Genomic DNA, 25,012 nt, shown 5'->3' on the forward strand with positions numbered 1-25,012 from the left:
GGTGTTATTATAGTAATAATGATAATGTGCTAATAGGCAGTTAGTAGAGGGAGTGAAAGTACAGTACCAGGAGACTCACAGCGTGGCCTGAAGCGGTCCCCAGGGCTAGCCTGAGAGCTGGAGTTGGAGGATCCGGAGGAGCTGCCGCTGCCGGGTCGCGGCTGCAGCTTCTCCACCCGGTCCCACAGAGGCCGCTGCTCCACACTACTGACACGGAACGACAGCACATTAACACTAACACGCAACCCACATGAGACGATCCTATCAAACCCAGAGGTCTCTCAGCTCACCCTGCAGCGATCCTCGGTCCGGCCGCGATCCCGGGCTGCTGGGGCAGAGGGGACTCTCGGCGCGACAGCACTGGAGACCTGGAGGTGGTCCTTACTGGTACCTGGAGCCAACAGATTCAAACATCCTCAGGAAGTGGCATATGAGAAAACAAGTGAGGATACATATCCACTGCAACATCAAATCAACCACAACTGAGCATTTAGAGGAATCTGAACTTCTAGAACTGTGGTTCTCAACCGGTGAAGGAAAAAAAAGTTGGAAAAAAAAGTTGGAATATTTTTTTTTTTTGGGGGGGGGAAAGTCAAACTTTTATTTTGAAGGCCCGATTTTCTAACGCTGTGCATGCAGTCGGCGTTGGACTGGAAGTACCGGACACCATAAACGGTTTTGAAAACTTCTGTCACGTAGTGATCATCTTCTCAATAAAATATCTTTGCTGATGTTTTTTCGAGTCTTCTGGCCAATCAGAATCAAGATTGTTGCCGGGAGTACCCACGGAGAATAACTTTGTGGTAGAACTCTTCTTTATACATCCATTGGTACAACTTCAGATACAAATGAACACATAATGAAATATGACCCCCGGTTTGATGATTGACAGGTCACAGAACAATGGGAGCTATCTACCCTTACCCACAATTTAAAGTCAGTCACACAGACCATCTCCTCTTTACTCTTCTCGCAGCAAGATGTCAGAACAAAGTGAAAAACAAACAATGGCATAAAATATTATTAATATGTCGGGTAGTAATAGATGTATTTATTTTCTTCTCAGAGTGTACCAGAATGCATAGTTTATGTTAGTATGTCTAAAAATCTCCTGGGGGCCAATCCCCCCAGACCCCCCTGCTGGGGTTAGGTTTTCAGCATGTGTGCCTTTTTATATAGTTCAGCTTTGATTCCATCATCGCATAAAACCTTTTTTAAAAGCATACTTTAGTTCTGTGAAGGGATATATGCACTGTACTTCACTTTTATTAATATTCTATGCTGAAAAGCGTATATATTACAGCACGATTTTTTGTTGAATAGATTTGAGTGCTTCAAAATGTTGGGTCGCGATTTATTGACCAAGTAAAAAGTTGTCCCGAGGCCGGACCAGTTGAGAACCACTGCTCTAGAATCTCCATCAAAAGTTCAGAACAAGCGTAGGTTGGAGGTTATTTTCTTTTATATATCAACTTAAATTAACACCGGATTTTGAATATGCTTTATACGCCCAAATATGGAGAATGTCTAGCTGATGTTCGAGATGAGGCAGAAACATCAAGGCAGACACACAGACATCATGAGAGGAGGTGAATGGAGGTGGAGGAAGGCAGGAAAGGGACGGGGGGGTAAGGGGTCCCTCATCAGCTCCTTACCTTGGGAGGAACTTCCTCTCCGCTGACCTGGGGTTCGGCCCTACTAAGACCCTGAGGGTGGTGGAGGGGAGGTTGGGGCTGGGGGTCAGTGCGTGCGGGCGATGGGTGCTGCTGGGGGTCCTGGGAGAGCAGCTGGAGTTGTGCAAAGCTAGAGTTCACGCCGGCGAGCTCGCTGAAGGACTGCGAGCGAGAGACCACGGGCGGAGGAGGAGGAGGAAGAGGAGGAGAGGGGGCAGCGCTGATGCTGCTTTTTAACGCAGCCAGGTGGGACCACTGGACCTTTGATGGAGGGAGGAAGGGAGGAGGAGGAGGAGGAGGAGGAGGGGGGGAGGAGGAAGGGGAGGTGGAACAAGCAGACAACACAGTGAGACATGAAGGGAGATGTGTGGATGTTCACCAACATGCTTATATGTAAATACACATGCATACAGCACGACACGACATGATGATGGGATTCATAGTTTGGGATTTAAATCGATGCAAATGCTTAAAGGATAGTTCCATCCAGATTATGTTCTACTGTTTCAGCACAGAAGGAAGATATAAGGGTCTCCATATTCACTTCGCTGATTGACCAAAACACCTAGTACAGAAACCCAGGAGTGAGGGAGGAAGAGGAGGAGGCGAGGAAAGGAGAGGAGGAGTTACCTGAGGCTCCATGGGTCGTTGCATGGCCACGGCCTCGGAGGCAGAGGGGCCGCCGTTGGAGAAAGGTTCAGAGGATCGGGGAGGCAGAGGGGGCTGCTTGGGAGGGGGGGCGACCTGAGGGGAGCCCTGAATGTTCTTACGGTACCTCTCGTCTGCCTGAGGGAATCCAACAGGACAGGGTAAGGAACCGGGGAAATATTTCATCAAATGTTTATCATTACTGTCCCTTGATAGTCTTTCTCACACTCAGAAACCTTCACAGACAAACGCCAACATTTTGTGGATATCACATTTAAACATGCTTGAAGCCCAATCAAGGCAGCCGTACAGACACAGGTAGAGGTGGAGACAGGACGCTTTCAAAACAGATACATCCTTGTGTTGGATCAAAGGAGGGAAAGATGGTTGTTAATGACACGGAACAGCTCTGGTGATGGGGTCCTGCATGTTAGTCTGGGCCTCAGCCACCATCATGCAACGGCCCACACACAGAGTCAGAACAGAGTGAAGAGATTCACAAGAGAACTCCTGAAACCTCCTTACTCTGAGGAGGAGGGAACCCACCCGGGGGAAAGGACGTCTAATGAAAAGTGGCTTCAGCTAAAATCAATTCATTATGTGGGAAGTAATACAGCATTTTTTGGGGGGGACTCCTGCTTAGATTTCCACTTTAAATAATGATTTATCTTTCTCTCGCTCAGACTGCTTCAAGTAAAAATGAAGACGTATAAATCCACCCGGTTTTAGTAGTCAAGGAGACTAGCAACAGTGCGAGTGCCAAGAGAGGGTGGAGGATAGCAGCTCAGTTTTATTCAGGACACAAAAAGCCTGGTTGCTGTGGGTTTCTATTCTCCATCTCCCCCCCCCTGATTGTTTCATTCAAAGGGCCTGACTGAGAGGACCCATGTTGTAACAAATTGCTCTGGACTATCGCCACAGCATTCACAAAAGACAATTAAATGCAACTATTTGTGCAAAAAGAAACCAGCATTTGCTGCTGCTTGCATCTTGGTCAGTGAGGCTGTGTGAAGACAAGCAAGAAGAAGCTGGAAAAAGCAGGCAGAGCCGAGGAGGAGGTTCACCTCTCTGATTGGCTGAGGAGGAGGAGGAATGACCGGCCTATCGGGCTCCAGACTTTCTGCCTGGGGAGGTTCAGAGTCAGGGAGTTCAGTCTGATAGGGGGTGGGGGGGTTTGAGAGCTGGTTTGGACATGTCTCATCTGAGTCGTTGCTCTGGGATTTGTCTGAGGGGATTGTGTCAAGTTCTCTGGAGGACTCATAGGAGCCTTTTGCTACGGGAACAGCAGCGTCGAGGACCTGAGCGTGAGGGGGTGAGGGGAGGGCTCTGTCAGGGGGCAGGGTGGAGGTCTGTGGAGGCTTGGTCTTGTTGGGTTGGTGCTGCAGCGACAGCAGGTAGGCCTGCTCCTGCTGCAGCCGCTGGTGGAGACGCTCGGCCTTGCGCTGCTCCTCCAGCTCCCGCCACTTGAACTCCTGTTGCAGAGCGTGGGGTCGATGCAAGGGGGTGAGAAGAGAGCTGCTGTCGGCCGGACAAACCTGTGCCAACTGTTAAATGCTTTCCTTAAAACACGTTTATACAGTCAGGCTTTGGCAGCCTGTTTTATTGCAGATTTTACACACCGGGAACTCACTTTTACACTGTAACTGAATAAATGTAATAGATTATATAGAATAGAGAGGAGGAGTTCGGAGTTCCAACCATTTGGCAAATAATTAATTCGGACAACTTGCAAAATACAAAAAAAGAGGATACGTTGACAAAAAACGTTACACAACATTTCGTATTCAAATAAATGATTTACCAATTTCACGATCACAAGATGACTCAACAAAGCCAAAGATATTAAAATAACTATACCAGGCTGTGTGTGTGTGTGTGTGTGTGTGTGTGTGTGTGTGTGTGTGTGTGTGTGTGTGTGTGTGTGTGTGTGTGTGTGTGTGTGTGTGTGAGACTGACCAGCAGCATGGCCTGTTCCCGCAGCAGCTGCTCCTGCAGCATCTCCAGGTGTCTCTGCTCCTCCTCCAGCTGGCGCCTGATGTAATCCTGTCAATCAGAGCAGAGCAGGTTAGAGAGACACGGTGTCCAGCTCCACGCTCTGTAACTTCGGCCCAATCCCAAACCACTCCCTCCACCCTACCCCTCCGTGACGGAGTGAACTCCGTCTGTAGCCACACTAGCAGCTCAACGAGGCTCCCTCCATAAAGGGTTAAGGGTATAAATACAGCGGCAAGCTTTGGGACGGCCTCCCCTTCCTCTGGCAGAAACAGGAAATGCCGTAACTGTATGTAACAACGGTTTCAAATCAGCATCTCTTAGACAAAAAGTTTAAATGAATAACTCAAATAAAACTCCAAACATCTTTCATTGTGTTTCAAAGCTCTTTTAGTTTTGAACCTGATGTTTATAAGCTTCTTCGTTTTTTCAACGGTCTGTGAATATACACAACTTTATAATAAAATGCACACATTTACCTTTCTCTAGACTAAACACAGGTATGATCCTAAGTTAAAACATATGAGGTTATCATGAGGTCGTTAACATCGCAGTTTATCAGTGGATGTTTGCTGGAACTACTTGTTAACAGCTTGTTTCCTGACGGACACACACAGCGTGACTCCGGTCAGGTAGAGACCGGTCTCAAGTCAGCACCAATGCAGACTCGCTGTTTGAGGGCTTGATAGCCCACTCCCCCTCCACACCGCTCCACACTCGTTGCTTTGGAACAGCCCTCAATATGGCGGACCCTCCGCGTGAACGTGCAAACGGAGGGGTAGGGTGTAGGGGTAGGGTGTAGGGGTAGGGTGTAGGGGGCGGTTTGGGAACGGGCCTTCCTTTCTGGACAGACAGGAGCCTTTAAAGCCAGCGATCAACATCTAAATTGGCTCATTGTCACTTCAGTATATCCTCTCTGTCAGCTTCCCGAATCCACAAGAACTTTGATGAACATTCTCACTTTCACCAGGACTAGTTCATTCTACCCCCTGCATCAAAGTACAAGTACAATGTGATAGGACTGACCTGTTCCCGATCATTCCTCCTCTTCTCGTCGTCAGCCCGCCGGCGCTCTTCCTCTTCTTTACGTCTACGGTCCATCTCCTCCACACGCCTCTTGTCCTCCTGCTCTCGGCGACGCTGCTCTCGCTCCTGCTGCCTCCTCATCTCGCGCTCGCGACGCTGTTGCTGTGGAGCCACAAGACAATAATGTCAACAAATGTTTCAGCAACCAGACCAGGCTCTTATCTAACGGCCCGTCCACACAGGCATGAAACAAATCTTTCAAAGCTTCGCCCATTCACTTGGATGGGGTGACGTAGAAGATTTGTAATCTTCGCCGAACTGCATTGTGGGGAGCGGAGCATGGCTTTGCAAGCATCGTGAGCATCAAACGTTGAGCAATGTTCAACTTTTGATGCTCACGATGCTTTCGAAGCTGGCATCAGCCAATCAAATCCCGTTTATGCAAATCTGACAGTGCAAGCGCAGCCAATCAAACCGCGTGCAAGCTGGGAGAGCCAGACCGCAGTTCATTTCCTCATAATCTAAACAAGATATTACGGTAGGAAATCACCCGGTTCTTTACGACCAGAACTATTAACCGGGATACAAACGGGAGGAACCAGGCATGGAGGGATGTGGCAGAGACAGTGGGGGAAACTGGTAGGTTTTCGCCTGTTTGGAGAGTTTATATCCAGTTTACTTTGTTTTAACATTGCTATTGCTTTGTATGTCGGGGGCGGGAGATTCATGTGATTGGTTGTTGGTCGCAGAAAAATCGCCAAGCTTTCAGACACGCCCAGCATCAAGATTTGTTTCATGCCTGTGTGTGGGCGGGCCGTTAGAGCTGCATAACAGAAAGAAAAGCGTCATCAAATCATCCAACCTCCTCCAGCCGCCTCCTCTGCTCCTTCTGCTGCTCGATGCGTTTCTGCCTCTCGGCCAGCAGTTGGCGTTTGTACTCCTCCTGCTCTCGGAGCTGCTGCTCCTGGAGGTGCTGCTGGCGGCGCAGCGCCTCCGAGCGCTCCTTGTTCTCCTGCTGCAGGCGGATGAAGTCGCGGCGCAGCGTGGATTCCCCTGGCTGATTGACAATGGAGCTAGACGATAGGAGGAAAGATGGCATCGATTAGAGACAGTGGGGTTAGATTGTAATGACTTCTAATAAGTAGGTAAAGATGTTTTGTTTTCACCTGGGCTCTCCCTCCTGCTCTGGGGGATCCTCTTCCTCCTCCTCACTGCCACTGTACTCGTACTCTGTCTCATCTGTACAAAGAAAGAAAAGGAACAACTTAGAACCAGACACTTTAAAGGTCCCATGTCATGGCCATTTCCACTGATCATAATTCCATTGTTGAGGTCTACTAGAATAGATTTATATTGTGCAATTTTCCAAAATCACTTTGGTTTCTCAAACAGCATCTCTGTAAACTACGTGTATTCACTGAATTTCACTCTCTGTCTTTACGGCTCGTTGTAGCTCCAGTAGCTCCAGTAGCTCCAGCCCCCACCCCTCCCTGTGAGCACAGTGTGCTCTGATTGGTCGGGACGTTGTGAATCGTGCTGAGCTCCGTGGATGTGTGGTTTCCTTGTTTAGCGAAACACAGCCAAACTCACCCTGAGCACACACAAAGTCACAGCCGAAGTAAAAACAATAAGTGTGGCTTGATATTGAGTAAGAGAAAGGTTGATAAACGCTGTGAGAATGGGTCTGCAGAGAGAATGGGTCTGCAGAGAGAATGGGTCTGCAGAGAGAATGGGTCTGCAGAGAGAATGGGTCTGCAGAGAGAATGGGTCTGCAGAGAGAATTTCGCCGCGATCCCAACTGTCTGTTATCAGCCTGCAGCCAGGGAGGAGAGATCAGCAGAGCTGCTTGCACTGAGTGTGTGTGTGAGGAAGTCCGTGGATTGGTCAATTTGGACCAATCAGCGGGGGCTTAACGTAACGGCTCCACGGATTGGTCCATTTGGTTCCGGGTAACGCATGATATCATGAGTTACCCGGAAGAATCAATGGACAGTGACGTATGTCCAACGAGGCGTTTCGGGGAGGTATTTTCTGTTTTAGAGTTTTACTCGCTAAAGGGGGTACTTTGAGGGTTTTGACTCTGCAGACCGTTTACATGCAGAAAAACCGTCATAACACACAAGGGGACGGGTAATAACCGGAAAAGCATGACATGGGAGCTTTAAGAGATAACTAAAGGCAGACAAGTTAAGAGCCAGACGCACCTTTCTCCCCCCTCTTCTTCTTGGTGCGGTCGATGTGGTCTTTGAGCTGGATGCGGACTTGCCTCTCGTTGGGCTGGTCTCGGATGAAGGGGTGCTTCAGCAGCTGCTCTGTGGGGGGCCGCTGCGTGTAGTTCTTCACCAGAGAGCCCTCGATGAAACTGATGAACTTTTTGGACCTGTAGTGAGCGGAGGAGAGTCAGCAGGGAGGAACGATGCAGGACCGAGAGGGTGACAGACACAAGGAGACAGCGGCTGCCAGACAGATGCTTCAGCCACGAAAGCATGGAGCACATCCAGGGATGCTAAGTAAAACGGACACTCCTGCAAACAAGCTTGAGATGACAGATTACCCATCAGCCCTAGCAACACATCTTCTGTCTCGGAAACATTGAGGTTTATACATGTGGACGGGTAGCATCTGTCACAAAGCACTGAAATATGGGGTGCACTGCAATTCAATTCTCATCACAATTGCACCTGCTGCCATTAAAGGGTTTTAATCAAATCATCTTAAAGCTAAATAAAGTATTTTTAATGCAACACAGGATTATATTAATGTAAAAGAAAGCCAGGCTACATTTTTCTGTAAAAACAGGAAGTAGTTCATCTTAGATCTCGTGCTAGCTAAAGAGACCTTGTGTCTGCAGTGCGTGCCAGGAGAGGCTGAGCACAAGCTCCTGGTTCAAGCCTCTGTAGCTGCCTGGGCTGAGGTCAGAGATCAAATCTAAATGCACAAGAGTACAAATGGAGAGGCCAAGTAGGAAATCTATACATCAAATCTGATTCAAGCCTTGTGTGTGAGGATTTTATGGGTGCAATGAGGATTGGAAAGAATGTAAATGCATAACAAACCACATTTTCTTAGTGTTTACCTACCATTTTTTAGACTTGAGTCTGGGGGGAGGGTTTCTTGGAATGAGGAAGAGCGCACGCATTGGGTGCATGTCACAAAGTGCTGGAAGAAGACGAACAAATACAGAACATCAATACAAAGTGTGATTGAACCGACGCAAAAATAAACTCATATCAGGAAATAACAGGTACTCACGTGGAGCTCCTTCAGCCATTTCAATAGCTGTGATACCAGTAGACCACAGATCACTCTGCGAGACAAGGAGGCGCAAATTAAGCAAAACTGCAGCAAGCACACAAATCAAGTGTTCAATGTCAAGTCAAGCTGCAAATCGTTTTCAATATAGATTCAAATGCACATCATTTTTAAAGCTGATGTTTTTAAATGTCTGTTTCGTAAGTCCAAAACAGTATAATAATAATAATGGATTACATTTTGTATTAGAGCGCTTTCACAGGTGCTCAAAGCGCTTTACAAATACACATTACACATATTAGACATGTAAGAGTCATTACTGTGGACAATACCCACAGTAGCAAATGCGGGTAAAGTGTCTTGCCCAAGGACACAACGGCCTGACGCAGAGGCGGCCGAGGTGGGATTCGAAATGGAGTTCACCAACGCCCCTTGATCTGATCACCAATGCTCTAACCACTGACCAACCACTGCGCCAAAACCGCCCCGTATACATAGTAAATAAAGATTCATATGAAATAAGAAAAGCAGCACAAGTCCATATTTAGGAAGCTGGAAACAGCATTTCCTGCCGTGTTTGTATGAAACTGCACTCGTTGCAGCTCTTATGTCGAGTTTTGGGTGTTGAGGCTCTTACTCTGTAGTCATATGTAGCGTCTGGGTTCTCGTCACAAGCGATGACCTCAGGGGCCATCCAGTAAGGCGTCCCGATGAAGGTGTTCCTCCTCCCCACGGTCCGGTCCAGCTGAGCGCTGACACCAAAGTCCACTACAGGAAGACATGACAGTCAACAAGGTGCTGTGCACAGGTGAGAGGGAAGGTAGGGGAACATTTAGAGCCTGTCACTTACCCAGTTTCACTTCTGCATTCTCAGTCAACAGGACGTTTTGACCCTTGATGTCACGGTGGATGACGTGGTGGGCGTGAAGGTGGGCCAGACCCTGAGGTGGAGAAAGGGGAGGAAATGAGTGGGGAAGAGGAAAGAGGAGAGGAGAGGAGGAGAGGAGGACGCACTCACCCTAAGGATCTCTCTGGAGATGTATGCGATCCAGTCTTCCTTCAGCTGGTTCCCCTTCGTGTTCTTCACCAGGTCTGTGATGGAACCAGCGCCACAGAACTCCATCACCAACTACAAGAAAAAACAAGCATCAGAAGATACGTCTAGAAAATCCAAAAGAATAATGACTTGACCCGTGTAATAATATTTAAAGGAGACCACAGTAGATAAGTTATGGATCATGGTGATTAAGATACTTAGGTTTGTAAAGGAAACGATCATGGCCGCTACATATTTCCCATACTGCGTCCTGAGCCTTAATATCTGGAGTGGATTTGAGGACTTACCCAGAGCTGGTCATCGTGTCCCGGGGGGCTCTTCTTAATGAAAGCACCGTAGTAGGTGGCTATGTTTCGGTGGTGGGAATACTTCTTCAGCATATTGATCTCCAGTTTAATTTCCTCCTCTTCATCCTAGACACACAACGACACGTTACAGAGGGGGGGAACAGACAAGAGGGGGTTTGTCCTTCCACTGGAAAATCTGCATTTATAAATAATCACTGCGCGGTACGGCTGAACGATTAATCGATTTTAAATCAAAATTGCGATTTGAAATAAAATAAAAAGTCCACTACAGAAAGACATGACAGTCAACAAGGTGCTGTGCACAGATGTGAGGAAAGGTAGGGAAACATTTAAGGTAATCTAACAATTTTCTTTTCTTCTTGCGTGTCAGTCATCCACACCAATCAGAAGTGCTGTGCTCCACATGTACCAGCCATTGTTAACCAATCAGAAGTGGCCCATGATAGCAGGTGATAGACAGATTGATCTAATCACCTGCCAAGTGCTTTAGAAAGTGCCTGCCCTTTCCAAGTGGCTTCCAATGGAGCTTTCCTAGAAGGTTTGGTGAAACAAACCGTCTGAGTCAGGTTAGTAATGCTCCATCACATGTTTCTATTACAGGGTGAATCTTAAACTGAAGCTTGACTTTAAAGCAACCCAACGGAAGTTTCATGTAAGTTTAGTTCTTTCACTCGTAGCTCGGGTGCTAGACACGGGAGCATGTTGATGCGACCTTCCTAGCCGGAGATATGGCCGCATTTTACAATAAAATTCCATCGCTTAATTTTATTTTATTTTAAAATCGGAAATCGAATCGCAATATCTGTCAGAAAAATCGCAATTACATTTTTTCACCAAATCGTGCAGCCCTACTGTGCGGGACTTTAAATCATCATTTGGACATTTAATTTCAGATCCAAATCAATTCACTTTTATACTGAGGGTCGTAGCACGGTGTCAAGATATGTGACAACGCCCCGGTGGTTTCACTTCAGCCAGGCCTCGTCCATCTAATATCTGAGACTCTGCTTTATAGCAATGCAGCACGAGTCGTCCGTCTACTGGCAAATGATTCCTTTGTTTAGGGATTAATGATGCATGAGCGAGTACAATAGCCATTATCAGTAATCCCTTGTTAAGAGAACTACTAAATATACATTAGATCGATGGCAGGCCATTAGCATCAGGCACACATCCTGAGTACACTTGCTTATAGCTGGGTGGAGAGCTAGGAATCCTGCCTCCTATTCATCTGCACACAAATAAATAATAATAATAATAACAAATATAAATATTCATTAATTAATTTAATTAAAAAAGTAACAAATAGTTGCAAAAAAAAGGGTTTGATCACAATACACTAAAGCATTATCAATGAAACTTGAATAAGCCAAAAATAAAAGCCAAAAACACAATAAATATTATGCAAAGGATGCTTTAGGATCGCTGAATACATTATTTTTAATTAACCAAACATGCCTTTTAAAATTCAAAACACATCCTTTAAAAGCTGTAGACACCATAGGGACATCTATACGTTTAAGAAAAGCTATATATATATATCCCAGATGTTGCTTTAATTCTGCTGTCAAGTGATTTTGAATATTATTAGCGAACCTGCTCTTGAATAAAAGGTCAGAGCTAGCTGCAGTGTGAACTCTCCCTGCTCGCACCCAATAGCAACGTGACAATGATTAACAGTGACGCACTAATTGAACACACGCAGGGGGGGGGTTGCATCCCTGCAGACAAGGTGTGCCTCTTTATATTAGCAGTGGTTTTAGTGAACAGAAAGGAAGGTGATGCTAAGTGTGTTATTGCTAAACTGTGTGCCGTGCATCACCTATAGCAAAATGGCAGTTGGCTGTCTGTGCAGGCGGCCATGCTGCTGCTGCATGACTCGTTTGAGTTGACGTAAGCCTTTCTGTTGTGCGCACCCCCTCCCTCCTCTCCCTCCCTCCGCTCCCATCTACCCCCTCTCTGCCGTGCAGCTGTTGGATTATCACACTGCCGACTGTGAAAGCTTCGCTGCCACAAGTCACACGGTGAGGCAGAGACTGACTCAATCATATGGGGATGTGAGAGAGATAGAGGAGTGGAGGATATGACGGTTAACTATATCTGAATATACATTACACACACAAAAGGAATTATTCATCTGTAGCACTCGGTCACACTAATATGCATACATTAGCATATGCCTGAAGGGGATATAATAAAAAGGTTGAAATACTAAGTGTAGTCCAGATAAGTAGCCATGTTCTTAATACATTCTGAGATATGAGAAAAGCTGAATATACAAAACAAATATAGGATGTTTAAGATTTGTTTAAAAAAGGCAGGGTCCCAATCTGTCCAGTCGACTTTCTACCAGAAGATTTGAAATGTTATTAGTATTAAATAAGACAAATCTAAAGTAGAAAGAAATTGGTTTTGAGCTGTGAGGGTATTTGGCAGCTCAGAAGAGGAGTGTTTGGGATTTGATAATGTGGGTCAGAGTGACTCGGGATGAGTCCTACAGCCAGGAAAGGAGACTAACACACACTGCGCCAATCAGGTAATGAAGAAATATTTCACTTTCTTGTGAAAGAGCGTGATTAAAATAAAGATAAGTCCAAAACTGAATGTGGTTTGGATATCACTTACTGCATTATCTGTAAGAATATATTCTACCCAGCCACTTGCTTTTATTTAGTGACCATGGATGTAGGGCTAAAATAATATTTTCATTATAGGAGAAATTTATATATTTCCAATTTATTCATAGCTAAAATTGTCTAAAAACTACATTTTCAGAATGAATTATTGGGCAACAAAAGTGTCAGGTAGGTGAAGTCACGCTGAAGTCACGCTGGCCTAAAAATAGGTCCATCTGCTTTATCAGTTTAATGATGCAGACAAAATGTACAGCACAAGCAAGTGTTAAAGCCACACGCCCAATACCATGCACAACGTTCATTATTTCAACACAACATATAGTGAAACAGGTTCAGCCTCAGTGGGCTTTACGAGTAGAAGCATTCCCGTGCAATAGAAAATGATTCATAAGATACTACATGTCTAGAAGACACACCTGGGCAGTGTCAGGGCAACATACCAGGAACACATGATAACAAATCAGTGTGTCACTCGTGACTCAGCGTGACGGCGGCTCAGGTGAGGAGTGGCCGCCGGCGAGTCGGGGCACAGCTTCCATCTGTGGCTCTGAATATCAGTTCATTCTCCTTTGATTGGTTGTTTACTGTCAACATCTGTATATGTATTCATTTTGCTATCGTAACTTTGTTGAATGTATTTAATGTGTGCCCTTCGGAGGGTTATATTTTTGTGTAATGTCTTTTGCTAAAATATGGCAATAATATGTGTCAAGAAAAAAAGGGTCTTTCTAAAGGAAGTGATGCATGAGGGCGATTAAGATGATGACCCCAGGGAGGATGATGAACAACTCATTCACCACAACAGCTTGTTATTTGTGTGTATATGATTACAAATCAGTATTATGTACGTGTGTGTGTGTGTGTGTGTGTGTGTGTGTGTGTGTGTGTGTGTGTGTGTGTGTGTGTGTGTGTGTGTGTGTGTGTGTGTGTGTGTGTGTGTGTGTGTGTGTGTGTGTGTGTGTGTGTGTGTGTGTGTGTGTGTGTGTGTGTGTGTGTGTGTGTGTGTCTGTGGTTGGCCTTCGCTGCGACTCTGAAACCTCCTGCTTTGTGTTTCTGTACGTGTGGTTGTGTGCGTTCTCTCTTCTGCACGGATGACGGGACCTCCCACAGCTGAGGGCAGCATAATGACGTACTTCACTCAATAAGCATCCTGTTGCCCCTACCCCACCCCTGCTGTTTATTATGGGGGGGGGGGGGGACTCATTACAGAGCATGGCATTTCTCCTCTGTAAGCTCAAAAGCATGTAGACGTCAGATCCAATGGAATGTCTCCTGATTTAAATAATAACCAGACTATAGCATGCACAAGAACTGTGTTACACAAGAACCTTGTTTTGAGTTAGTTTGCTATCAACACTACTCCTGCACATGGGCATGTTCAAATCAGAGCAATATGTTGTTCAGCCTTACCTCCGTGACGTCCATGACTTTGATGGCAGCCAGCTGTCCAGTCTTGACATGTCGTCCCTGTGGAGAGATTAAACGAGGTGAATATACACACTACCAAATAACAATGAACAAAAGGAAGTGGGTGGACACGTGATGGACAGAAACACAGAATGTAAAGTACAATACAAATTGACACATTATATACAAAACATGTTTCTTAAGTGTTTGGCTCCAAACACCAAACAGATGCAGCATTACCCATAATCCCCTCTGTTTCAGCCCTGTTTCCAAAGTGCTGATTCTCTGTCTGTTACTTTAGATGAAAATAAGGAGCCCCTCCCCACGCCCCTCTGAGAGACATTTGGTTACAAAGAACCCAATGGTGCTCTAGGAGGAGATTCAGGTGATAAGGGGGGGGGAGGTTACCTTGGTTGCTGATTGGCTAATGGTTACTCAAGCCAACACATCGTTATGACATCATAAAGTCGACAAAATCTGATCAGCTTGTTTTCAGACAGGTTTTTATAGAAATGGATCAAAAAGAGAGAGAATCTTTGTTCCTGAAACTTTCAGAGTCTCTTTCCACAGAGGGGACACATGTTGATGTAGAAGAGACATGAAGAAGAGGGGACACATGTTGATGAAGAAGAGACATGAAGAAGAGGGGACACATGTTGATGTACAAGAGACAGGAAGAAGAGGGGACACATGTTGATATAGAAGAGACATGAAGAAGAGGGGACACATGTTGATGTAGAAGAGACATGAAGAAGAGGGGACACATGTTGATGTAGAAGAGACATGAAGAAGAGGGGACACATGTTGATGTAGAAGAGACATGAAGAAGAGGGGACACGTGTTGATGGAAAAGAGACATGGAGAAGAGGGGACACATGTTGATGTAGAAGAGACATAAGAAGAAGGGACACATGTTGATGTAGAAGAGACATGAAGAAGAGGGGACACATGTTGATGTAGGAGAGACATGAAGAAGAGGGGACACATGTTGATGTAGGAGAGACATGAAGAAGAGGGGACACATGTTGATGTAGAAGAGACATGAAGAAGAGGGGACACATGTTGATGTAGAAGAGACATGAAGAAGAGGGGACACATGTTGATGTAGAAGAGACATGAAGAAGAGGGGACACATGTTGATGTAGAAGAGACATGGAGAAGAGGGGACACGTGTTGATGTAGAAGAGACATGGAGAAGAGGGGACACGTGTTGATGTAGAAGAGACATGAAGAAGAGGGGACACATGTTGATGTAGAAGAGACATGGAGAAGAGGAGACACATGTTGATGTAGAAGAGACATGAAGAAGAGGGGACACATGTTGATGTAGAAGAGACATGAAGAAGAGGGGACACATGTTGATGTAGAAGAGACATGAAGAAGAGGGGACACATGCTGATGTAGAAGAGACATGAAGAAGTGGACTTTGAATAATAGGCCCCCTTTAAGGGCTGATTTTGGTGCTCAATACTTTTAAAGCATATATCGACCACATTTCCCTAGTCCAAAGAATATCTGATTTCTATGCTTTTGTACCCAGATCTTGAAAGAAAATATGTGGTACCATTATAATTGCTTTAACCTGACACAACCCTCAGCCATTTGGTGCTCCCAGCTTCTGAAACGTGTTCTGTCTTATGTCATTGTTAATTAAATATATGTATTATGGTCTGCTCTCAATCAATTGAAACGTTTTTCCCATTAAAGATTACAATCTCTTGTCCCACGCTATACAGACAGTGCATACCACAGATGAGAATATTATTCCCAAACTATATATCCCCAACATTCCCAGACTCCTCTGCTCTCCTAACACCATACTGCCACTCCTTACATAAACAAAGGACAGAAATAGAGGCCTCTTCTCGACCCCCCCGCCCCAACAGGAGATAAAGCATGGGACATTTTTGGGAGCTGGCCAGATCGAGTATGGGTATTCCCCTCTTTGACTCTTAAGGACACTGCAGTGATCGTGCTGCTGTGTCTCTGCAGCAACTCAGCCAGGCCCACACTCTGCATAAAGCAAGTGGACAGGAAATGCAGATTCAAACACACATACATGGACGCCCGGACCTCCACCATCATCATCATCTTAGCCAGTGCATTCCATAGTCAATTGAATCTGTATGGATTATGACAATAAAAGCCATGCAAGCTTAGGGGCCCGCTCTTTGACTGGGCGGATGAGAGGGACACTTTACAATGCCTTTAATCCTCTCCACTTTGATCCCAGGGGTCGCCACTAAAAACATCAACAGTGAAGCCGACTTTATGGCCTCCTGAGCTGCATGCTGTGCTGGGTTGGGTTCACTGGCCACAGGTGGACCGGGAGGAACTCAACTCATCGCTGGGATTTAAGTGCAAACAACGTCAACTGGTAGTCATAGGATTTTTGTATTAAACTATTAATAAAGAACATGTTTCTCCACCAAGGTGCACGGTTCTTTATGTGTCATACGAACATAGCTACAGAGTCGTTATGTCGATGAACATCTTAGGTCACAGGCTTCTCCAACAGTGCAACACAATAATACAGATAAACAGACAAATATAGAGCAAGTAAATATTAAAAAGTAAATACAAATAGTTTTTAAAAAGTGAAATAAGAGTCTATATGCAAGCTATTGGAATGATATATTAGATAAATAGATACATAATGAATGTTGTTTCAGCAGTCCAGGTGTTTAACAGTCTTCTGGCCTGTGGGATGAAACTGTCTCTGAGTCTGGTGGTTTTTGTCCGGATGCTGTGGTAACGCCTGCCACACGACAGCAGACTGAACAGTTTGTGTCTTTTAAAATGCATTCATCCATATCTCTTAAAGGCTGGTGCTTAAAACGGTTTATGTATTGACATTATGTGTAATGCCTTGTTAACATGCTATGAATAAGATCTCATGTGCAATGAAACTCTCCTTTGCTAGTTTCTCACTTACTGTCAAAAGAAGGATTGCTATTATGAAAAACGACTGTATATTTGATGAATAATGTCACAGCATGATAACATCTTGGTGCCAACGACAAACCTCAAACAGAGAGTCAACAATGACTCACTCACTGCCACCACTTGTTTTTGTTAAATGCCCTCCAGCCCATACCCAACACCAGGCGTAAACACGGCACCTGCACAGGTTAAAGGGTGTCAGCACCAGAAGACTGTTTTTCTTTCTCTTTCTTAACGACCGGTAGAATAAAAAAGGAGGTAGGGACTTTGAAAATCAAGAAGCCAATTGTATCTATGCACTCAATCAACCCTCCCACTGTTGTTACTAAACCAATGTTTACTCATTAAGGTTGATAGTGCCTAGTTAAATCATGTATACAAAGCTAAGAAAACTAGCTGTTTACATGTGGTCTATTGATGATTTAAAGTTATGTGGATTGGAAGAGATACTAGGATGTGAGCTGTAAATCTTTCTCTGCGAGTCGTCACACAACTTCCTTCATCTTGTGGGTGGAGGAAGGGTTATCTAGGCCACAAGGTTATTGCATCTCGATACCACAAAACAACTGGGTTACACGACATAAGCATATGAGTAATGAGATGGATGGCCGGATTTCACGGGAGTTTCTTGGCACACTCAATCCCCTGATTTCATCAATGCATTGTCCTGAACAACACAAGTTAGAACAAACCATGTGAATCAGGTAGGTTGGCAGTTGTCAATGGTTTCAGCTCTAGCCCTGTGTTCGCCCCTGTGTTTGGCCCTGTGTTCGCCCCTGTGTTCGCCCCTGTGTTCGGCCCCTGTGTTCGGCCCCTGTGTTCGGCCCTGTGTTCGGCCCCTGTGTTCGACCCTGTGTTCGGCCCCTGTGTTCGGCCCCTGTGTTCGGCCCCTGTGTTCGGCCCTGTGTTCGGCCCTGTGTTCGGCCCTGTGTTCGGCCCTGTGTTCGGCCCCTGTGTTCGGCCCCTGTGTTCGGCCCCTGTGTTCGGCCCTGTGTTCGGCCCTGTGTTCGGCCCTGTGTTCGGCCCCTGTGTTCGGCCCCTGTGTTCGGCCCCTGTGTTCGGCCCTGTGTTCGGCCCTGTGTTCGGCCCCTGTGTTCGGCCCTGTGTTCGGCCCCTGTGTTCGCCCCTGTGTTCGGCCAAGGTGTTCGGCCCCTGTGTTCTGCCTTGCAGCAGCCAGTGGGGCGTGGCTGTGGAGGTTATCAGAGGCACCGAGCTATCACTCAGCTCCTGGCCTCCATCGCTGCTCCGCTTAACCGCGGCCAGATGTGCTGCTGGCCTCTCTCCAGCGCAGCACTAAACCTCCGACTGACTTACTGCCTGCCTTCAGAGCTAGAGGGTTCAAATCTACACTAAAACCAAATACATCAAAACAACCGTGGTGAGGAAATCTCCGGAAACGCCATAATTGAGGCTGCTCTAGAACTTTACCGTTTAATGAGCTTTTTGTTCATGATGTCCACTGTGAAGAAAATACACACCAGGTGTTGTCACAATGTCCTCTTAAATCAAACAAAGTGCAAAATCAATGTTGTTATTTGTTTTTCTGGGGGTGATTTCCAGGTAACAAGTGAGCACTGTTTCCCATGTACACTTCTCCACAAGGCTCGTATCCTCTGCATCCTGATGGACTAGAACACAAACAACCTCTCCCTTCCTACATTGTGTACATTCATGTAAGATCAATCACACTTCAGAATGCTTGCTGGCTTCTACCTACTTGTTCCCATTGCACAACGCAGTGCTGGAATTGAGCGAAATGCTTCTAACCGGCCGTGTAGCTGCAAAACAAACTGGGTTTCATGTTATGAGTTCACAGAGAGGGGGGGGAGAGCACCATTGGGGGCGTTAGTTTGGTTCTTTAAAAGGTCACTAGTGAAAGTGTGTGTGTGAGTGTGTGTTGGTAAAGCTGTGGTAATGAGGGACAGATGACCCCCTCGTGCGTGGTCGTGTGAAGATCTAAGGTGACATTTGAACTGGTAGAGTGGGTGGACAGAAGGTGATACACAGGCAGGTCACCGTCACACACTCTTGAGCACACACTTCTGCCGCAACACACATCAGCATTGCATTGTTTGTGGAGCCTGGGATTTGCATTGCCATACTTACACTGTAGCTGTGCATTTGACAATAAAGCCTCTGAACTTTGCTGGGGGGAGAAATGATCAATCAGCAGTGAGCACATGACATCCAGGACTGTGCCTTGCCCCTGCCTCTCTGGGCTCTTTAACTTCAACTGCATACCAGCACACTGACCCAATTCTCACACACACACACACACACACACACACACACACACACACACACACACACACACAGTCTCAAATCCAGCACTCTCTAGAGAAGCAAGGATGGAAGAAGTGGCGGAGACAAAGACAGACATGAGAGCGGACAGAGAATACAGGAAGTGAGCAGGGAGATGAGGAGGCCAGCTGATGTGACTCTATTGATCCCAGTGCAGTGCTCGGCTGCGATCAAAGACGCCTGCAGGAGACTTTCATCAGGTCTAAACAGGAATTTGAATATCACACCTGAAGCGTGTCGGAGTGAAAATCAGCCGGCAACGACACGCAGTGAATTATATCCGTAATTGATAGGTACGTCTACTTCACGAACAGGTTTTTAAAGCAGGGGAAAGATCCAAGTAGGATTCTCAACTGTGAGGAGGACGCATCCCAGGCCCTGGTATGCGGTCATTACATTAACGTGAAAACTAGAGGAAGAGCTGTTGTTTAGGAAATAGTTTCGAGCTGCATGTGGTACGAATGGAAGTTGAGTGGGTCTTCATTAAAAGAGAAAAGGAATGTAGTCTCGAACAAATAAAAAAAAACAATTTGGAGTGTGAGGAACTATTTGTCCGGGTGAATTAAAACGAGAAGAGTGTTGCTGTCGAGCGAAGGCGCTGAAGAAAGACAGGCAGGAGTCTGTCTGCTCCGCCAGCGCCTTTGTGTCTCATCTCAACACCACTCAGTAATGAGGTTTCTCAATGAGCTTCACACAGACAGTGGCATGAACTAACTCTCTCACACACACACACACACGGACACACAGACACTGGGAGTTCTGTTCAGGCAGCGTGTCAGTCAGGGGACGTTGTGGGTCTTGTGACACCCATTAGGGAGAGGGTCAGTGTGGGGGAGATGGGGACAAAAGAGATGCATACTGTGTCAGTTAGAGAGGACAAGCCTTTTCAGCCATCTAGAAAGATCACAAACTAATGTTCTTGCTAGCATGCTTTAATTGTTTAAGCTGCAGAGCAAATCAGATCCAATGGATATACCAATGAGCTTAACACAAGAGACATTTTTCAAGGGGTCTTAAGCCTATATGTGCAAGTAACAAGTCATTATTGGCGTCATAATTATTCAAGTTAATTTAATCTGCCAAACATTCCTAAATATTAAATAATAATAATCACACGGCTTCTATTCTATTCAGCTAGATCCTCAGTTTTCCTAACCCCATGCCTGTCGAAGTGTACGATTTACTGCCAACTTTGATAATCAAGTGTATTGTTCGAGTGTAACACGTGTGCAAAATAAAAACCACATTTGATGGATCCTTGCCAACGATGTTTGTTATATGCCTTCTTCAAATATTGGTAGTGATTGCCCAATAATGCATTATGAAGTTAACACTACATGAATCCAGTGTGAGTCAATAGCCTTTGCCGTGTCACATGACTGGGGCCTGAGACACTTCCCCCTCCCCTCTCCATGGCACTGGTAGGTGTTTGACAGGCTGTATGAGAGGTTTAGTTCCCACCCCATGTGCCCGTCCTGAGGGCAGGGGCGAGGCTGCCCCTTAAGGTGGGGGGAGAAAACAAAAGGGAGAGGACGAGCTACTGAAAATATGACATAAGCTGCTTCTGAAATTAGCAAATGATACCACTGGATGTCAAGAATGCCTCCTTAAAAAGCCTGTTATGAGTTGTAAATGTACACATGAATAATTAAATCATCTTTCCATTTGGGGCCATGGGGAGTATACAGCCACGTGACCTTGCTGGTGATAATGAGAGAACCAAATAGCCTCCTCAAAGTCAATTCACCGTAGATTTCAGCCAAACACACGCATGCACATTACTGCATGGTATGGAAATAGTGTTGGCACAGCCTTGGCACGTCCCATGGATGCACAGCACGCGGGGGGCAGGTCAGCGGGGGCTCTGTAAAGCCTCAGGCCTGGCTATATATGGCTGTTCTGTAGAGCAGGGGGAGTCTTCCCTGCAGGCCACGCTCAATTGAGGAATTATGTATTTTCTATGTTATCATTACTCTCTTTTTTCTTTTTATTCTTATATCCCGCAGAGTGGGGCACCTGAGATAATCTGCTGAGGCAGCTGGTTCAGAGCCAACTGATAAAGAGCGGAGGAGGGAGAGTGTGGAGGTATAAGCATGACTTTAAAATGACGAGATACCAAGCGTGTGTGGCAAATGTAATGCATACATGGAGGGGTCGACTAGTTTACAGCAGTTTTAGTTTGAAAACACAAATATAGAAAGCATGCATTTTGAGAACTACACGACTTTTTGTATTTGATGCATGCTCATAAAACTGCACATCTATCTATAGATCTGGGCCTGCTTTCCAGTAAGCCGAAAGAGTTGAGTGATTTGGAAAAGGGCTTTTTAGCCATACCGTAATTCTCATCATGGCCGTCAGTCAGATTCTGCAGTGCTGTGTTTTTAGAGGTTGACTGTACTCTGGCTCCTCTCCAGGGGCAACGGCTGCCCTCCTGGCAGAGAGAGCAGCTCCAGAGCCGGCAGCACAGCATGGCCGCACAAAGCTTGACATGGCATTTCGGGTCTTACAGAACAGCTTGCTTCTTTATTTTCCTTTGGGTAAAGTAGGGGTATACAGCAGGGGTATAGAGATAGACTGTGGGGGTATAGGACCCGAGGCCTTTTAATCAGGTGCATTATAGAGAAATCTATGTCTTTCATTAAACCTCTTTTTCTAAAATGGTCAGAATTAAGATGGAAATGTTTCCTTACTATAGACAGCAATGCACCAAAAACTACTCTGAGCACAAGTCAGCAGAAAGCTTGCAGAAACAAATATATAATGCACAGTTATAGTTTCGAAATCCAACTTCAAATGCAACATCCGATCAAGATCACAACCTCCACTCCCTATTGCCTGCCTTGAAAAACAAAAGCAGCCAAAGGAAAGACGACTGAAAGGAATCAAGAGTCACCACAAATCAAGAAGCTTGGTCACATTGTGCAAGCTAAAGGGGCCTTGCAATCTGTGACCAAGTGCTTGACAAAGCAGAAAAGGTCTCAGAGGGAGAAGAAACTCCACCCCTGTTTCAGTTGGGGGGCTGTTGTGATTATTCAGCCGGTTGGTGTTTGAAACCCTGCGGACAAACTCCTCCTTTCTGTGGATCGTAACGGACAGCCAGAGAGACCCAGGGAGCCGGGACACAAACTCAGCTTTGTGAGGGCGTTGGGCAGCTTCTGTCTGGATCTGGACAGCTGCTCCTCTACCAGTTGCAGCCCCCCTCACCCCCCTCCACCAGCACATGCTCATTTAACTGGTTAACATGACAGTCAATACAGTGACCGACAGCTGATCGAAAAGTAGGCTACTGCTGCATGAGGCTACAGTTAGCTGTGACTGTGCTATAGACACTTTCCCATGCAGGCTGTTAGGACCATGTCTTTGTGTAAACTGCAGGCTAATCTGACAGCCCCCTCTCGCACGGAATCCATTCCCAAACAGCAGCACTCGCAAATAGAATTAGCAGTGGACAGTGAATGGAGCGAGAGATTAAAGGGGACAAAAAGAGGCAGCAGCAGTAATTCTCTGTCCCATACGCCCCACTTTAAAAACACATCTGGTGGCGAGATAGCATGCGAGCATCACACTTCCTCATGACAAGCATGAGGCCCTGATTTCAGGTGTGGTGATCATATGAGTACAGATGTGTGTGTGTGTGTGTGTGGAGGGGGGGGGGGGTCCCGGAAGTTGCCAGCACTAAGGGATTGAATGCAGGTCACTGGAGCACTGAGGGCTGTCAGAATTAAATACTCGGCTAAGCTTGCTGCTTAGTGCACAAGCAAATTGATGTTTTTTTCCCGGGCTAGCCTATTAACAGACTAGGCCGTGCTTAGCAAACTAGATGACTGCTTTGCATGTAGGCATGTGGTTAAATGTCATCCAACAGTGGGGAACAAAATGGAGCCTCCTGGCTTGCTAGCTGCAGCAATAACAACACAAGGAGGCCTGATGCAACACGAGGACGCCGGATGAGTCTCCAATCCAAGGCCATCCCTCCATCATACACCACATCCTTCACTTCTACTCGAGCTGTCTCTCTCTCCCTCCTTGGCAATGTCTTTCAACAGCCGCAATGTTAATTTCCAACAGAGAAATGTGACACCAAGAGCAGATGGCCCGGAGAGTGGGATTCCCATCCAGTGAAGGGTTAAAAGTCCTGATTTAAACAGGATATGATATTTGGTTTTGTGTAAAAAAAAAGATAACAAATGAATAAGCTGCAGACAGAGATGTGAGGCCAACAGGATTAGTGTTATGACAGACACTGTTTCTCCATCCTTGCCTCCTCACCTAGTTTTCAGTAAGACAGGTGATGTAAGATGTGTGATGCATCAGACTGTCTGATTCACTCTTTACACACACCTCCCTGCTGAACAATTACCTACGATCAGACAGATAGCAAAACACACAATCTTAACTGGAAAATCTAACAGCCTCATCCAGTATTTTTCAGCTCAACCATCCATGATGTGGTCTGATTGCAACATCTGAAAATGTGATTCTTTCAAATGAATTTCCTGTTGTTCCCAGGCTTCATAAGAAGAATAAAAAACATGTATTCTAAGCATTGACAGTGAAAACAGGACAGGCCATGCACTGCGCCTCACCAACCTTGTATACTTGTCCATAGGTGCCATTTCCAACCACCTCCACCAATTCAAATATCCCAGCTGGATCCTGAAAAGAAAAGACACAAAGACGATTCAATGTAAATAAATAGCGATGTTGATATTTTTGTCATTTATGCACAACATGGTCCAGTGTGAGCCAGCTGTTGCGCACTGGTCTCCCCTACATGCCAAATGCATCTCGAACAAAGGAAAACCAGACACTGGCAACACCTCGCTTTGGCTCAGCGGTCATTTTTAATGCTCCAGCTCCAACACAAAGCACATTTCAGCACATGCTAACACTTGGTAATATTAGGCAGACTAGGGGAGGTGTGTTTTATCGAGCCAGGTGAAATAAAAGGCAGCGAAACAACCAAAAAAACATAGGCTCGGTTTTGCAGCACTCACCCGCAATGAAGCCAAGTCTATGTCTACTAGACTTTTAGCCGGAGAGTCGTTCGCCATCTTTCAAATAAAAGCCGAGCTTCCCTGTGCGTTTAAAAGAAATAGCGGCCGCTGTATCATTTGCGGGGACTTCTGCAGGATGTATTAGACAGAAGCCGGGGTGTATTCCTCTCTGTGGGATCCGCTTTTTAGCACTAAAAGCTGGGTATCGCTACTCCATGTTGAGGTGGCAGCAGCGGCTCCCTGTGCGCTCCCTCCCTGCCGGAGCACTGGAGACAAGCCAGGCGGAAAACACACACTTCCGCTCAGGGGCTTTCAAAATAAAAGTTTCACTGGAACATCATGTTCATTACATGTTCACTGTTTATGATTAGAGACACTGAAGTAAACATACATGTAAGTGACACAACATCTTATATTCAGATTTACTGTATTATTTTATTGCAGTTTGTTCCCCTTGTACTTTTGTTCATTAATTTTCAGATATGTCATAAATATTTATTGTATGTTCTTCTATTCTGTTATTGTCTTTTGTACTTGCTTTAAATAGTTATTTGTGTAAACATGAGAATAAATATGCAGGCCCATGTTTTTTTTTATCAGTAAAGACAATGACCAGTATAAGTAGTTTGTATTATTGGATGACAGTTAAGGCTGCATTAATATGTAAACATAGCTTTTATTATATCAAACATTTACCCCGTTTTGTTCAATAGAATTTCTTATTTTGATTGCCTGAATGTCAAATTGTTCTTCTCAATATATTTTATTT

At 45.7% G+C, this 25,012-nt stretch overlaps 1 protein-coding gene across 15 annotated transcripts in view; it reads right to left on the reverse strand.

The window, feature by feature from the left end:
* LOC307031321 (mitogen-activated protein kinase kinase kinase kinase 4-like) overlaps positions 1–24,514 on the reverse strand; it is a 34,521-nt gene extending 10,007 nt beyond the window's left edge. For 4 of the 15 annotated variants that reach the window (XM_079668313.1, XM_079668311.1, XM_079668310.1 and 1 more), the window contains exons 1-19: positions 24,244–24,514; positions 23,837–23,902; positions 14,003–14,059; positions 9,936–10,061; positions 9,610–9,720; positions 9,442–9,532; positions 9,229–9,359; positions 8,592–8,646; positions 8,420–8,498; positions 7,544–7,719; positions 6,506–6,578; positions 6,202–6,412; positions 5,340–5,501; positions 4,278–4,364; positions 3,386–3,865; positions 2,304–2,459; positions 1,656–1,934; positions 291–391; positions 68–207 (exon numbers count right to left, since the gene is read on the reverse strand). In XM_079668313.1, coding sequence (XP_079524439.1) covers positions 68–207; positions 291–391; positions 1,656–1,934; positions 2,304–2,459; positions 3,386–3,865; positions 4,278–4,364; positions 5,340–5,501; positions 6,202–6,412; positions 6,506–6,578; positions 7,544–7,719; positions 8,420–8,498; positions 8,592–8,646; positions 9,229–9,359; positions 9,442–9,532; positions 9,610–9,720; positions 9,936–10,061; positions 14,003–14,059; positions 23,837–23,902; positions 24,244–24,300 — 2,638 coding nt within the window. In that variant the 5' untranslated portion in view covers positions 24,301–24,514. The remainder of the gene's footprint in view (positions 1–67; positions 208–290; positions 392–1,655; positions 1,935–2,303; positions 2,460–3,385; positions 3,866–4,277; positions 4,365–5,339; positions 5,502–6,201; positions 6,413–6,505; positions 6,579–7,543; positions 7,720–8,419; positions 8,499–8,591; positions 8,647–9,228; positions 9,360–9,441; positions 9,533–9,609; positions 9,721–9,935; positions 10,062–14,002; positions 14,060–23,836; positions 23,903–24,243) is intronic. The other 11 variants (XM_079668314.1, XM_079668307.1, XM_079668312.1 and 8 more) reach the window with 6 other exon arrangements.
* Positions 24,515–25,012: the final 498 nt, after the last annotated feature.

This window comes from Notothenia rossii, assembly GCF_949606895.1.
Source record: "Notothenia rossii genome assembly, chromosome: 3".
In the NCBI taxonomy this organism is placed as follows: Eukaryota; Metazoa; Chordata; class Actinopteri; order Perciformes; family Nototheniidae; genus Notothenia; species Notothenia rossii.